General features: G+C 43.6%; 1 protein-coding gene and 2 long non-coding RNA genes across 3 annotated transcripts; 1 reads left to right on the forward strand and 2 right to left on the reverse strand.

Annotated features, from left to right (window-relative positions):
* Nucleotides 1–325: 325 nt before the first annotated feature.
* LOC123157444 (uncharacterized) lies at nt 326–2,222 on the reverse strand. Its single transcript, XR_006478977.1, has 2 exons — nt 1,976–2,222; nt 326–670 (listed from the first exon to the last, which is right to left on the reverse strand). It is a non-coding gene; the product is annotated as an uncharacterized lncRNA (long non-coding RNA).
* Nucleotides 2,223–6,383: 4,161 nt separating this feature from the next.
* Nucleotides 6,384–12,953, reverse strand: LOC123156287 (WD repeat-containing protein 26 homolog). The gene is made up of 5 exons (XM_044574428.1): nt 12,547–12,953; nt 10,298–11,190; nt 8,895–8,996; nt 7,516–8,145; nt 6,384–6,827 (listed from the first exon to the last, which is right to left on the reverse strand). The coding sequence occupies exons 2-5, from the start codon at nt 11,087–11,089 to the stop codon at nt 6,558–6,560; spliced, it is 1,794 nt and encodes a 597-aa protein (XP_044430363.1). The 5' UTR covers nt 11,090–11,190; nt 12,547–12,953; the 3' UTR covers nt 6,384–6,557.
* A 1,137-nt stretch (nt 12,954–14,090) lies between these two features.
* LOC123160509 (uncharacterized) lies at nt 14,091–15,239 on the forward strand. The gene is made up of 2 exons (XR_006480242.1): nt 14,091–14,397; nt 14,644–15,239. It is a non-coding gene; the product is annotated as an uncharacterized lncRNA (long non-coding RNA).
* Nucleotides 15,240–15,564: the final 325 nt, after the last annotated feature.

Consider the following 15,564-nt stretch of genomic DNA (forward strand, 5'->3'; position numbering starts at 1 on the left):
GGCAAATGTAGAGCGTATCATGTTGCTCCGATGTAGCTCATCTGAAATGTTGCATGCGCAGGACACCCAAAATGACCTACTTGCAGCATCCAAAGCAATAACTGTATCCACGTAAACGCATTCAGTGCCGTGCGGGATCTAAATCCTAATCCTAAACAATCAAAAGCAGGACTTGTAGCATCCCAAGCAGGATGTATCCATGCCAACACATTATCCGGGATCAAAATCATAATCCTAAACCATCAAGAAGCAGGTGGCATCACCCAGCAAATCAAACTCCACACGCAGCAGTAATCAACATATAAGAGCATCCAGACAATAATGCTGATGCCAGCAAAAGCATAAAATACTTGATGGCCGAATATTAGCAGCAAATAAAGCTCCAAAACAGAGTTCATACGGTTCGGTAGATCGGTCATGATAGCAGAACTCCTGGTACAACTAAAAGCAACGATAACAGGCCTACTAAAGTGCAGGTTTCTGGAATAAACGAGTTGACAGATGAGATGAATGGCGCCGCCATGCCAAGCAAGTACATCCGCAGTCAGCCGCAGCCAAAGACACACATAGCAAGCTACAGCACGCCATCACCACCGCCATCAGCCTACTTGGATCGCTGCCTCATCTTTCGGCGCTTCCTCTTCAGCCTCCTCATGCGCTTCTTCTTCCACTGAAAGAGATAAACCAAGTTATAAAGGATACATCATAACATAAATTATTCAATAGAGAACCGGCAGACATATAAGCACTTTAAGCTACCAGCAAACTACTGGATAGATACAAGAACAAAAGGGTGCCTTCCAGGCATGCTGTTTGGAAAAAGTTAATGAACTAATGCCATTAACCTCAGTGGTAAATGGAAGTCAGACGCAACAAAAAGCAAGGCAACAAATCAATCAGCTGCCCCATTCTGAGACAGGTTGTGAACAGTTTAACTGAAATGCGCTGAAAAACTGCATCTGCTACAATATGGCAATTCAACATTCGAGCTTGTCAATTATCTACTCCCTCCGTTCCTAAATATAAGTCTGTAGAGATTTCACTATGGACAACATAGTGATGTATATAGATGCATTTTAGAGTATAGCTTAACTCATTTTGCTCTGTATGTAGTCCATAGTGAAATCTCTACAAATACTTATATTTAGGAACGGAGGGAGTAATACCGTTCATCTACTTGGATGCTGGCAATTATGTTCAATATCACTTGCTAAGGCCAAAAGGAATGTTCAATAGCAAGCAGCAAGCAGATTGTCTGCAACATACAAAACTTAACGAGTCTACAACACACATTAAACATGTGGTACTACAGCCAGATAAGCCAATTCATCTTACCACTTAAATCATCATAACCACAGAAGAAATTCGCAGGTTTTGAACCAACATGACGACCACAAAGGACCAACCACCAACGTACATAATCGAACACCAACAGAGTACTTCAGTAAATTGTTAATTCACATCCCGAGGGCTCATATCAAGTGTATTCGACCTTCACCGTGGCAGGGAAACCCAAACGAGACAGACGACCCACGCACGCGCGCGCAAGCACGACGAGCAACGCGAGCACGGTACGTGAGAACCGGAACGCCGAGATACCTAAGCCCACACGATACATCGATCGATCTAAGGTCACACGAGACAAAACATGCCCCGCCATCGCCACCGCCGCCGCCGCAGGCGTCGTCGGGCGGCACCTCGCGTTCCATCCCGTACCGGCTAGAGTCGCTCGCCCCGTCGCAGCCGGAGCAGCAACGGGGGGCACGAGCGCGAGACGGCGAGATCTGCCGGCTCGCTAGGGTTTCCCAGGAATTCGAGCCACACGAGCCTCTCTCTTTCTAATCATAGCCCCCGCTCGGCAAAGAACGAAAGCAACAAACGAACGAAGGAACAAAACTATGGCGGTCGTCGCATGGATCTACGGGCCGAACAGGATAGGTGTCCAGGGACTAGAGCGTGTGGATTGGGAGGCTACCTTGGCCCTCATGGTCGGTCGCCTGCTCGCGTGATCTCCTTCTCGCGCCTGCTGCTTCTCCTCCTCCTCCTGCGGCGGCGGCGGTCTTGTGGTAGGGAGTGGGGGGTAGTGGGAGAAAGGGGGGCGCACTGGGGGGTTACAAGAAGCGAAACCCTAGGAAGGTAGCTTCGAGAATATGGGTCTGGGCTTGTTAGCCGCTCGAAGGCCCACAGGCTATGGGCGTATTGGGCTGAAGGCATTCGAGGTAACTCTGCTTTCCTTTCCCTTTAGCCGCCCCCTCTCTTGCGTGTCAGCTGGTTGTTCGAAAAAAAAAAAGCTGGGTCTTCGCATGCATAATAGCTTATTTTTTAGGGACGCATTGAGGTAGCCTCAATCACCATTGAGGTGGGTGGCTATTCCTTAAATTCACTATATATCACTTCCTCCGTCTCATAATATAAAAAACTGTTTTTGACACTAGAGTTTAGTATCGAAAACGATCTTATATTATGCGACGGAAGAAGTACCTAAGAGCGTAAGTCCATCGGAAGAAGGGCTCAGGATCTTGTCCAGAAGGCTCATAAGAAGGTATAGATGATTCAGAAAACGCTTGTTAACCATGCAGAGTAGACATTCGTCTTATTAATAAAAGTCAGGGTTAAAGGGTTATGCGGAGGCACTTATCCAATGGATTAGTAGGTCTTTGGTTCAGGGATTTGTAACATAACCTGATAACGGTGGGCCTAATTACGTTAGTTTTTGTTTGGTTGAGCTTAGCCAAAATCAAATCCTGTGTAATCGAATAATGTCCCTGGCCAAATCTGACTACGCCCATCTCCCTCAGTAAAACGCTTCCTTTCTCAACCAGATTCATCGTTGCTGATCTATCTCTCCTTCAGTTTGGTTGAGCACGACTAAGAACCACGTTACCTCGTCGACGATGATGGAACCCGCGCTGGTCAGGACATCGTCCAACACAGACACCCCCTCGCTCCCTCTCTCTAGTTGCTACTACAACTGCGAAGGCACCAGCGGGCATGGTTGAGCTCCGATCCATGTCGGAAGAAGAGATGGAGTCAGATAGGTCCATGAGTGGATAAGAGTTACCGCTATGCCGTGTACCGTTGGTGAGCACGACCTTCCGCGCCATGCTCGGCCTGATAACCCCAAAGATGTAGGCCGGCACCTTGAGCAGAGTCTCCATCTCTAGCTCGATGTTGCTTCCATCCATCGGGACCATCATCGCCGGCATGGGCGCCTACTATTGCTGCTCGTGCATCTTGATGTGATACTCTGGGGTGCTCCAGCCTATGAAGCTCCCAACTCTCTTCTTTCCAAAATCTATGATTCGCCGCATTCAGCTGCCAAGATTCATTCGCTACATGCGGCCGCCAAGCTAACCCACCTGATTCCATTACCTGCGATGAAACAAACATGTCTCCATTTCCCCCATTCCCTTTGCGTTAACAGCGTAATTTGATATCGATTAGGTTTACGCTAACAGTGCCAAACCAAAACACCTCATGTATTCCCCACAAAGCAGAAATATTTTGTCGTTCCGAAAAAACAGAAAAAATAATTCCATGGGGAAGTGCACGAATAAAATTCAGGAAATGATTTCGATCACCCGGCTGATCTAGCATGGGGGTCCGCCGCCGCTAGCACGTGACGCGTGTCCCATGCGGGGCCCACCCATCCTTAACCCAGCAAAACACCATTCACATGTTCTCCACCACCGAGTCATCTTCTTCCTTATAAACCCCCTTCGATTCTTGCAGAACGAAGCCTTACTCCCGCGATCTCTTATCGGTGTTCTTGTGCGTTGTTGTGAGATCGGGCGCTAATTTGGGTTGCGTATTTGTCGTGGAAGCAGGGGAAATATGGACAACGATGGTTGGCGCCTCGGTGGCCAACAGCGAGGAAGCACGACGGGGTTCGCGGTCACTGCCGCGCTCGACGGAGTGGCACGGCACACAACTAACTACACCACCAAACGGAGCAAACTACGAAGGTGGGGTCCCCCGCCGTCCAACACCGCCAGTGTCCCGAAGGAGCAACGACGTCCATGGTAGCCGCCTCCTTGAGCTCAGCCACAACAATCGCGCTGCCACGAAAACAGTTCTTGCAACATGATTTTTGTTACAAAAAGTTCCGCAACATGGTCATTGTTGCAAAAAATATATATATGCAGTCATTTTGCAACAAGATCATTGTTGCAAAAAAATGGCAACATGATTTGTGGCGAAAAAAACTTCGAGTCACTTATGCAACATGATCTCTATTGAAAAAAATGGAACATAACCTCTGATGCAACACAATCTATATTGCAAATGTCTCTGTAAGAGTTAAATACAGTACAGGTGCCCTAGCTTGTCTGGCGCGGTAAGTTTGGTGCCTAAACTTGAAAAATACATAAAATTGATGATGTAAGTTGTGTAGACGTTCAAATACGGTGCCTCTGACGTTGTATCAAGTGCACGTGTGGCATGCCAACGTGTTGTTGCTCCACATGTCAGTGGCTGCGGGCGCGTTCTAAGTTGTGTGTGTAGTTTTTTTTACAAAAATACCCTTGGACTTTAATTAATTCTTGGAAAATATCGTTACAGGCACTAGACACACACTTTTTTTTAGAGAACGCGCATGTACTTTAATTAATTCTCACAAAAATATAAACACAAGTTGGCATGAAGGGAATTCGAATCACAGACCTGTTGGTTGCCTAACAAACAAGCGGATCAAGAGGCCACACTTTGGTTTACATTTAACTGCTAGCTAGCAACTTATATGCACAATTCCACCTGTCACTTTGCACATATTTTCTACAGTTTTTTTTGAAGTACTGCTTCGTTTTTTCCCGAGTGAAGTTTTGGTATAATTTTCATGATACATAAATTTTCCCATATGAAAAAATAAAATAATTATCAATATGCAATTATTGTTTATTTTATATCTTTATTCTATTTTCATTATTTGTGTACATTGAAGAGATAAACATGAATTTTTTTTCTAAAATTTATGTGGACATAAAAGGTTGAACGTATATTAAAAATTATTATGTAAATTTATGCATCCTCATTGAGGACCATAAGCACGAACAATTATTGCGTATCTTCATTCTATTAAAATGCACAATTATTTAAAATTGACATTATTGTATTTTGAAAACTGTTCAACGTGTATAAAATATTATTGTGTGACAATAATGAATTCTAGAAATGTACTAACAGGTTAAGCGTGTTTGTAGAAATTTAAGAATAATATTACACAATATTATTTTAGTACACATTAAACATTTTCGGAAAACGTGGTGAGCATTTTCTAAAATAGTATGAAAATGAGAAATGAACATGAACGTGAACGTGTATTTCAAAGAATGCTCACTGTGTTTTTAATATACGTTCAACTTCTTAATTCGACATCAACTTTAGAAAAAGTTCATGTTTAGCTCTTCAAAGTACACAACAATGGAAACAAAATAGAGATATAAAATAAATAAAATTTCATATTGATAATTATTTTATTTTTTCATATGGAAAAACTTATGTATCATGAAAACTAAATAGAAACTTCACTCGAAGAAAAACAAGATAGTAACTTGAAATAAATATAAAAAATTACTTCGGTAAAAGCATATGCACAGCGATATATGCAATCATCTATATAAACTGCTTGCTGATAATTAAGCACAATCCAGACCGTGGCCACTTCCTGGTATTTTTTGCGAGTATTAATTAAAATCAAGAGGTATTTTTTGTGAGAATTAATTAATATCCAGAGGCATTCCTGTAAAAAACACGCATAGCTCACATCGCGCGTCCAGCACCTCAACCACTGAAATGTGGCCCAACGATATGCTTGCATGCCACGCGGGCACTCGATACAGCGGCATGCCTTCAAAGGCACTGTATTTATTCAGCGGCATGCCTTCAAAGGCACTGTATTTGAACGCCCATACAAATTACGACACTACTTTTATGTATTTTTTAAGTTTAGGCACCAAACTCACTTTTATGTATTTTTTAAGTTTAGACACCAAACTAACTGCGTCGGACAAGTTAGGGCACCTGTAGTGTCTTTAACTCTTTCTGCAACATTAGCACAGTTGCAGTGGTGGTCGATGACTCACGACCTGACAAGTCTTTTAAAAAGATCAGCCGATGGCCGCGTACTACGCCCCATAAAATTCTGTCGGTCTGCTCTCGTCGCATTTTGGTTTGGCATTGGCAAAGAATTTCCCAGTATAGTGTTCCTGTGAATTCCTATGATTTCCCGTATTTCGCAAGATGTGCCCAGGTGCACATTTCATAATTTATTTCCGTTTGACATGAATTGAGGAAATCAGGGAAAATATGAAATGGATTCATCACTACGGTGCCATCACGACCATCACAAAATTAGAGGAAAGAAAGCTATTTTAAGCGCCAAACAATATTTCAATTTGTGTCCATCTTTGAATTGAGAAATAAATGTGACAGTTGTGACACACGATGGAACAAGGGAGGCGGTGCATAAAACCAAGCAGGTTTTCCGCTCCCCCCCTACACCGGTGCTGGACCAGGGTGTCCTTCCTGGAGGAAGGAAAGCAAAGCGCTGCATGTCATTGTCACTTGCTGCGGCTTCCGTTGCACTGGTGAACAAAACCGTTGCCGTTGGCACTGCCGTTCATGTGGATCCCATTACTGCCGCTGCTGCTGCCTGCGTCCCTTCGCTTCACGGTGGCTTTCTTTAGCCCCCATATGCGAATGGTATGATCATCACTCGCAGATGCAAGCATATGTGGATTTGTAGGGTTCCAGCTTACGCAGTTGACCGCACCCGAGTGGCCAGACAGGGTCTCGATAACATCTCCACTAGCTCTGTGCCATATATAGACCTGACAAATTAAGAAAATTGCAAGACACGGAGTTGTCAAACTGAACCAATGACACTAAAAATGTCACAAATGTTGTATATACTGTTATGCTTTATTAGATATACAGTAGAAGGCAGCTTTTCCAGTTCAATCACTGGTTCTCCAGTAACACTGGTTTGCAAGATAGCAAATATAACTTAAAAGTTTCTCAAATCTACTCCCTCCGTTCCTAAATATAAGTCTTTTTAGAGATTTCAATACGAACTACTTCCACCGCTCCTAAATATTTGTCTTTCTAGAGATTTCAACAAGTGACTACATACAAAGCAAAAAGAGTGAATCTACACTCTAAAATATGTCTATATACATCCGTATGTCATAGTCCATTTGAAATCTCTGAAAAGACAAATATTTAGGAACGGAGGGAGTACATACCAATGTATATAGACCTACTTTAGAGTGTAGATTCACTCATTTTGCTCCATGTGCAGTCCATATTGGAATCTCTAAAAAGACTTATATTTAGGAACGGAGGGAGTAGCATTTATCTGGAACCTACTCCCTCGGTCCCATAATGTAAGTGTCATAATAACACTCACATATTGGTTGTAATAACATCTTATATTATGGGATGGAGTAATAAATAATAGAAATGATGCGGACAACATAATTTATTGATTTATTTGCATCCACAGTCAATATATCATACCTTTGCGTCTTCGCTTCCACTGGCAATAAAGGCCTGCTCAGATCCACCGAAACATGACCTTATCACAAACCGGCTGCGCTTATGGCCAGTGTACTGTTTAACTTGAATGGGATCATTCCTTATGTTCCACAAATGAATCTGCTCATTTATAAGATTTACAAGCAAGAAATCGCCATCTTCCGAAAGAGAAAATGAAGTGACTGTATGCTCCTCTTCAATCAGCCTCTCCTGTTTTGTGTCCCTATTGAATAACAGAATTGCGGAATCTCTACTGGTGCTTATTATAAGTTTGCCATCTTTTGAGACAGCAAAATCAGATGTTTTCGTTGACCTCTGCCCTTCCCAGCAATCTGCTTGTTTTCCATCTAAATCCCACAAGCAAAGGCTTTGATCATTTAAACCAGACAATATTTGCTTTCCATCTGGAAACCAACCACATGACAACAGACCAACGCCAGATTTTTCATAAACATGAATACATTCGCCAGATTCAACATCCCAGCGCCGGATGACTTCTTCCATTCCACATGTGAGAAGCTGGCAATCATCAGGGCTCCATGCAACCATCATCACTGGTTTCTCATGACCAGTCAATGTATGCTTCAGCAATAGTTCTCCATCTTCATCAACCTAGGATAACGAATACTCACATTACTGCAAGCAAGGAGAAGACTGTTTTGTGCTGCATCAACTATCGAGGTGATCGTGAAAATGTAACCTTCACCATCATTATCAGTAAACACACATACGCGTGGAATGCAGCTAGCTTCCTGGAACAATGCGGAAGAGGAAAACAGAAAATCGGGTTCATGTTCATCTGGGTCTCGAATGGGTTCAAGTGTTGAAGGAAATAATGGAAATTTTATGCAGATAAGTTTTGACATTTTAAAATAAGGAGCAACAATAAGTGTGCCAAAAAAATCAGAACACCTTTCAGATAAGCTAACCATTCCTCACATGCATAGAGACCAAAGCTCTAGGGGTGGAGTTGTTCATTGAAGTGAAACCAGAAGAAATACACTTCCATGTTCAACGGTGACAGGCCAAGAGAAAAGTGTCTGGTCACACTATCATGTAGTAAAACTAACAAACATATTAATCAAATCTATTTGGTGCTGAAGCCAAACATTGTACAAATAGGCTCCGATGAAACTAATCATGTAAAAAAGGCAATCCTGTATCTTTCACTTTCATTTGCACAAATAACAAAATATTCTGGACAACAATTTTTCAGACAGAACAAATAGCAGGTGAACAGCCAAGCATGAATGAGAGTGCGATTTCCAGTTTTCACATGGGGTGCAAAACTGGAAAGTAAGGGGCAAGTGACTGCACTGTTAACACCAATTAAGAATGTCAAAAGTCAGAAGCATAGATACCTTCCATATGACTGCAGTTTTATCATTTGATGCCGATGCTAAATACTTCCCATTGTTCGAAAATTGGAGAAACCATACTTCGTCACGGTGTGCACACAAAACCTGCAATAATTTTACTTTCTGCTTTAGTAGTACAAGTGGTAAGATATGCATGCAGTGTGTCATCATGCAACACAAAACATAACAGGCATTTACTGTTTTACACTAGGAATGAAAGGCACATCAGGACCCTCAGCTGATAGGATGTTTCCCTGAATAGAAAAATTGCACTCAGCTAACATCTATCTTTCTCAGCCAGTTGTCCATACAGAAACAGCAAGTCCAATACTTCCTCATGCAAATCTCAATTTGTGTGTACGCTTTGGAACCTAAACATATATTGTAAAAATATTCGAATAGCAAGACCAGAAGGGGGGGGGGGGGGGAGGGATGGCACTATAGAGATGCTCAAGAGTTGAGAGGCTTATATGTTATGCATATATTGTAAGTAAAGTGGACTTTTGCTTCTTCGGTTAAGATGACTATGTTTTACACTTCAACTATCCAACGACAGCAAAACCAAAGTATACAAGTGGTCAAACATACGCGCTCGCAGCTGCATGCACATAGAATCCAAAGAGAAAGGGAAGATAATAGAAAAGAACTTCTAATGAGACATCAAATAAAAGCAATGACACATAATCTACTATCTACTCCCTCCGTTCCTAAATATTTGTCTTTCTAGAGATTTCAACAAGTGACTACATACAGAGCAAAATAAGTGAAACTATACTCTAAAATATGTCTACATGCATCCATATGTGGTAGTCCATTTGAAATCTCTAAAAGACAAATATTTAGGAACGGAGGGAGTATATATCTACTACTTCCTCCGTCTCGGTTTATAACCGAGACGGAGGGAGTACTACTTAAGCACGAGTTTGGTGAATCCAAATGATCTGAGCCATCCATCACATATCAATAATTTGGAAACATATTAGTTGCATTACACACAATTAATATTACTGCCAGACTGGACGTGCGTGCACGCACACAATTACTAGTAGGCAGTAAAGGAAAGAGCAGACACTACTGCTTCTATTGGTGCGTGACCAGTCCAGTCTACCGACAAGTGTGCAACCTTGATTTAGAATACTCTATCTATGCAAATAACCATAGATAAAAAAAGGCGTGCCTAAGCGAGCGCTTAAGCTCGCCTAGGCTCTAGGCGTTGGCAAAACGTATTGCACATAACTACGCTTAATCTGTGCATAACTGTGCATAAGCATGCGCTTTGGTCAGTAAAGCGCAAGGCGGTGGCAAAATGCACAATTAACGCCTAGCGCTTTTTTGAACTATGCAAATAACATGTAATAAATGCAACTATGGAAGCACTGAAATAGGGCACCAGCATGAGTTCTGACCTGCAGCGCTTGAGATGGTATCTGATCTCTCCCACAGTGATGATCGATATAGAGTGACGGGCCATCAACAGAATTATGGAGATAACAAGCTTCACGTTGTACAGTAAGTGCCTGTTCAACTAAATTCTCTAACCTCCTCTCAGGTACCATAATGGTAGGGGGGAGCACCTTTTGCAGTTCCTCTAGGAGCTTAAACCGTGAGTTAGAAGATTCAATTCCAGGCTTTGAAAAACCAACCAAGACATTTTGCGGAGAAGAAATTAAGCAACTTGCCATTTCATGAACTCTTTTTCTGTTAATGCCAAGGGGGGAGATCTCACTTTGCAGCGTCTTCATAGCACCCATGACATTGCCATTTCTCAGAAGTTCAAAAAATTTCTGCTCCAATAACAAAAATACTGCAGACTTCACAATGTTTTCGTCCAGAAGATCAAGTGTGTTCAAGGTAACTACTGCACTGTCCCAATTCCCATCAAGCACCTGCTTTCTGAAAACATTCACTGGTGGGGAATGCAGTTTTATACCTGATTCTTCCTCAAGAACAGCTCCAGTTTTTTCATATCCTAGAGTATACAGAGATTTTGTGATTATCCTCACAAATTCATCCCTCTTAATTAAACCTTTAGAGCCAACCATAACTTCTTTCCCTTGGGAAGTCAAAGGTCTAGCCATTGTACCTCCCAAAGGATTAGTGGGTTTCGAATAACAGGGGATGTCTGACAAAGTTGCTGATTCTACTGAGGATGCTCTTGCCCGTTTTGATGGCGGTTCATCATCTTCAAAACCTCCCATGAAATGCCAAAGTCAGCCCATATATTCTTTACTTCTGTAGAGAATAATGTTACACAAGCAACGAGAAATTGCCACCACAGAAATCTGTAGGTTACTGCAGTCTGCAAATAAATAACATATTACAGCCATGAATTATCAAATGCAACCAATAACAAATAGTCCATCTCTATCACTTACATCTAATAATGCATACCAACCAGGCAAATTCAAGAAATAAAATGACGCACGTAATGTAAGAAACTACAGCAAGACACAATGTACCATCTGATCTAACAAGAGATGATACATCACACATCGAAACAATCTACCAGTCCATGTGACACATGTATGAGAAAACATGAATCACAATTCACGGCCGAAGCTCAGAGACATAAGGCACAGGTATTAGTGCTCCCAATTATTTTGTAAGTTGCGGGTCAAACATTATGCACAAAATACCCACAAAAAAGATCATTATGGGGGTCTGAACCACATAGCATTTGACTGTTATTAATCATCACATAATCCTAAAAAGAAACCATTTGTTTGCGACCAGTCAAAGGGAACCACGAATATGCGAGGTACAACTAGCAAGCTTATGTTTAGTAATCCTCATTTTAAAAACTAATAGGACTAGTCATATTTGAAGCCTGTACTATCTGATCTCTTACCTGCCACCATATACAAGAAACAACACAAAGTCAGGATGATAGTTGGACCAGCATACCCGAAGACAAAGTCACGACATCAAAGCTTCTCGCAAGCTACCACTGATTCAGAAACAATTGCTCCATAATTAAAATAGTACCATCACGATACATTGGACCAACTGATAACTAGTAAACCACAAAATATCTCACTCCAAGATGAGACTCTTGTTTTAGAGACTCTTGTTTTAGAGAACGTAGCCCAAGGCTCTGGCAGCAGAGGTTCTTTTTTGCCATGAGTTAGCATCAGAATTGGTAGTCAGTTGCTAAAATATGATAAATGACCGCTCCACGCTCAAACCCTACCCTATGGCAATCCTTCACCAGAACTTAATTAATTCATATCAGTCCACTAGCACTGAGAAGTTGCAAATAGCCTCCATTGCGAACCAAAAACAAGATATCCATGAAATACTCACATAAATTGCTAGCAAGCAACAACAGACATACTAGACGGATGACCCCTGCAATACCACGATCCAATTGTTCATCAACCCTTGTAACTACGCTGCCTAATAAATCACCACCAACCGTAAATCGCAGGGGCCTAGCCAACCCTGCGCCCTTCGTGATTTCACTAAGCAACGAAGGATGAAGAAACTAAGCAAGCAGCGCTGCGACGGGGGACCGATCATGTACAGAACTCCATTGGTGGACGAGTTCATCGTACGGTCGTACATACGAGCGCCGCCGCAGGAATCCCCCTCCCGAATCCACAACCCCCACGTCAGAAATCAAGAGGCGAAGCAGAGAGTGGGGAAGGGCCCTGACCTGCAATCCGGTGCCTGATCCCCGCGTGACTGCACGTGCGCGACGAGGAGCAGACCGCCACTGCACGTCACCTCGCCGCTCCCTCGCACGGCCGACGCTGAGCGGGGACTCTGCACGCCGTCGCAATCGGGCCGCAGTCTCCGCGAATCAAGCTGCCGCCGCACCGAATCGAGCCGCCGCCGCCGTCGCACCAAATCAGGCCAGGCGCCGGTGGGAACAGCGAATCGAACCTGATGATGGCGCTACCGGAGGCCGTCGGCGCGACGCTGCGTGGGGTGACGAGGCCGCCGGTCACCGCGGGGATCTTCACCGCTGGGGACGCAAATCCGCCGCTCGCTGCCTCGTCTTGTTCGTTTGGCAATGCCGCTGGCTTCTTCGGTGCTCCTGGAATAATATGATGATGAAAACAAAATACTAGAAAAGACGTGTGTAGGACGGTATGGTAGATACCATGTGTTTTTACCCTGCCAGTAAAAGGGAGGGATACGTGATGTTTACCCAATGAATTGAAGACGTAATTCTAGGTTTCCGCTTCCTCTCTCCTAGAAGGAAATAAATACTTTTACGCTTTCCTTTTTACATAGATTGGCCTGCGTTCTACGTCTTCTCCAAAAGGCCATCTGCGCCTTGGAACATCTCGGCGGCTTCACATGGAGAGTTTATTTTACGTGTCAACTACACCGCTCTTGGTTAGGGCATCTTCAGCAAGCCGCAAATTTTCTCCCCATATTCCTCCTCGGATCGGATCGGGTATCAGTCCGCGGACACGGATCCGGGAAGACACCATCCAACACTATTATGTATATGTACGTCCGTAAATTCAAATTCAAATGTGTTTCAATCCACACAGCACGTCGGATCACACCAGCGCCGAGTCGCATGCCCGATCAAAACGAAAAAAGGCAAGTATACTTAGTTGTACATGCCCGAATCCGAAAAAACATCAGTCCTACAGTCCGTACATTCTGCCATGTCGGGCCGGCAATCTCAGCCGTCTACTCCCCGATCAAGCTGGTGTCGCTGTCGCCGCGTAGGCCGCCTCCGCCATGTCCTCATAGTCCACCGCCGCCAACTCATCTTTCTGCCGCTGCAACATCTGGTAGCTGACAGATTGCACGATTATTCTTGCATCGGCATATAAATAGTCGACATTTAAGGTCAACATCTTCACCCGTAATACTTGGACACAACCTCTTGGATGGTGTACCATCGATGGTTGAGGGACTTCCATTCACGGTTGCGGATGACCGCGTCGGAGTAGGGCGCAAAATGATTGTGTTCATGGAACCATATGTGAATTTTTAGGACAGTAAAACTGAGCCTAAACCGAGCTCTCTCACGCCTCCAACGATTTCGGCCATTAGATTCGCGTTTACATCATTTGTGGCCGTCAGATCAACTTCATTAGCTTCCTGGCCCAACCGTCTTAGCGTTCTGGCCAGCTGTCCTAAGGGGCTGCTGCTCTGGAGGAAAAAACCGATGCCTCTGGTTAATTGGGCCGCTTGAGAAGGCCCATTTAATCGGGAGGTCTGATTCTGATATATCGCTGGCTCCCTGCTGCTTTCCCTTGCCCGTAAAAAGTATGGATCGAGAACTCGGGATCGAGAGAGGATGCGGCCGTGTGAGGCGACCTTCGCCTGCCCGAACGGTTATGGTGAATCGTGAGTTCAGCGGGGTGGAAACCATGGTGATGCGACCGACCGGGTACCCTCGTCGGGCTACGCCACGAAGAGGTGGCGCGGACATTGAATCGTCTACTGACGATTCGAGTCCCTTCACCCGCGATTCCGGAACAAATCGGACATGAATGTTAATAGGTGTGCGTCGGTCGCAGTCTCCCGATAATTGCAGGTCAGTTACGGTGCTCTCCTTTACTGTACGCGTCTCCATATAATCTGTATCGCTGCTCCTTCCGATTCCCCTCCCTACCTAGCAAAATCTTCTTGGACAACCATGATCGATGCTTACGGTCCTCGGTCGTCTTCCACTCTTCCCCCTTCTCCCCGTCGGACCTCCTTACCTCCCCTCTTCCCCCAAATTTTGCACCCCCAATTATGTTTTGTTGATCTTGTTCTTTACATGTCCAAACTAATGCAGGTTCTGTAGCTCTGTCCATTGGAGCTTGCTTGCGACGGGTTTGCTGAATCGCAAGGTGAAGCACTGCTTACAACTTCGACGACTTTGTGCTGAATAATATGTTTGAACGACTACATCTTCTAATTGCTCAAGTGCCAATGCTCTGGGCCTGTATTGTTTCACAAAAGCACAAATCTGCTATGAGGGGATCTACCTTCTGCTAATATTGCTCCTAACGCTCTGGCCCTGTATTCAGTTTGGGGTATGAAGTCCTTGTTGCCATCTTCATTTTTGTCACAGGAGGATGCGAACGATTTGTTACAATTTGTAACCTTCTCACATGGAAGAGCTACTCGCTACCATTTGTAACCTTCTTTTTTGGTTGATTACTGTGCTATAAGGCTGTTGTATTCCTGTTCAGGCTGTTACTGCAGAATTTTCTGCTACCTATGATGTAAGACTGAATGGCCGTTTTTAATAAGTTTTCTCAAAGTTGAATCTATTCCCTCGGATGAAGCACCTTGATGCGCCCGCTACGGGTGATAGAATGTATTGTCTCTTTATGTATAAACCTTCACGATATAAGAGGACATCACACATGTTGTGATGAACAGAAAGACAATGCCCTGGTTTTTCTATTTCATGATTATTGTTTGCCTTCCCTAGGTATAAAATATTTGCTTCTTCAGGCTAGAGCTAAATTTAAATAAGCTCATCTTGGCAATTGCCTACCTTATTTCTGTCATACTTTGTCCAAATTTAAATGTTCCCTTGAGTTATTAAAAGGCTTGCATTGACAACTCCAAAAAATTGTTTTTAGCAGAAAAGTAAGTTTTTTTTTTCTTCTTTCCCATAGACATTCCATATGGTTTGTCTGCCCTTGACTTAATTCTGCTGCTGTCATAGTATTTCATGGACAATTAAGTTTTTGAATGTGATGGA

Source organism: Triticum aestivum, chromosome 7B (assembly GCF_018294505.1).
Source record: "Triticum aestivum cultivar Chinese Spring chromosome 7B, IWGSC CS RefSeq v2.1, whole genome shotgun sequence".
Taxonomy (NCBI): Eukaryota; Viridiplantae; Streptophyta; class Magnoliopsida; order Poales; family Poaceae; genus Triticum; species Triticum aestivum.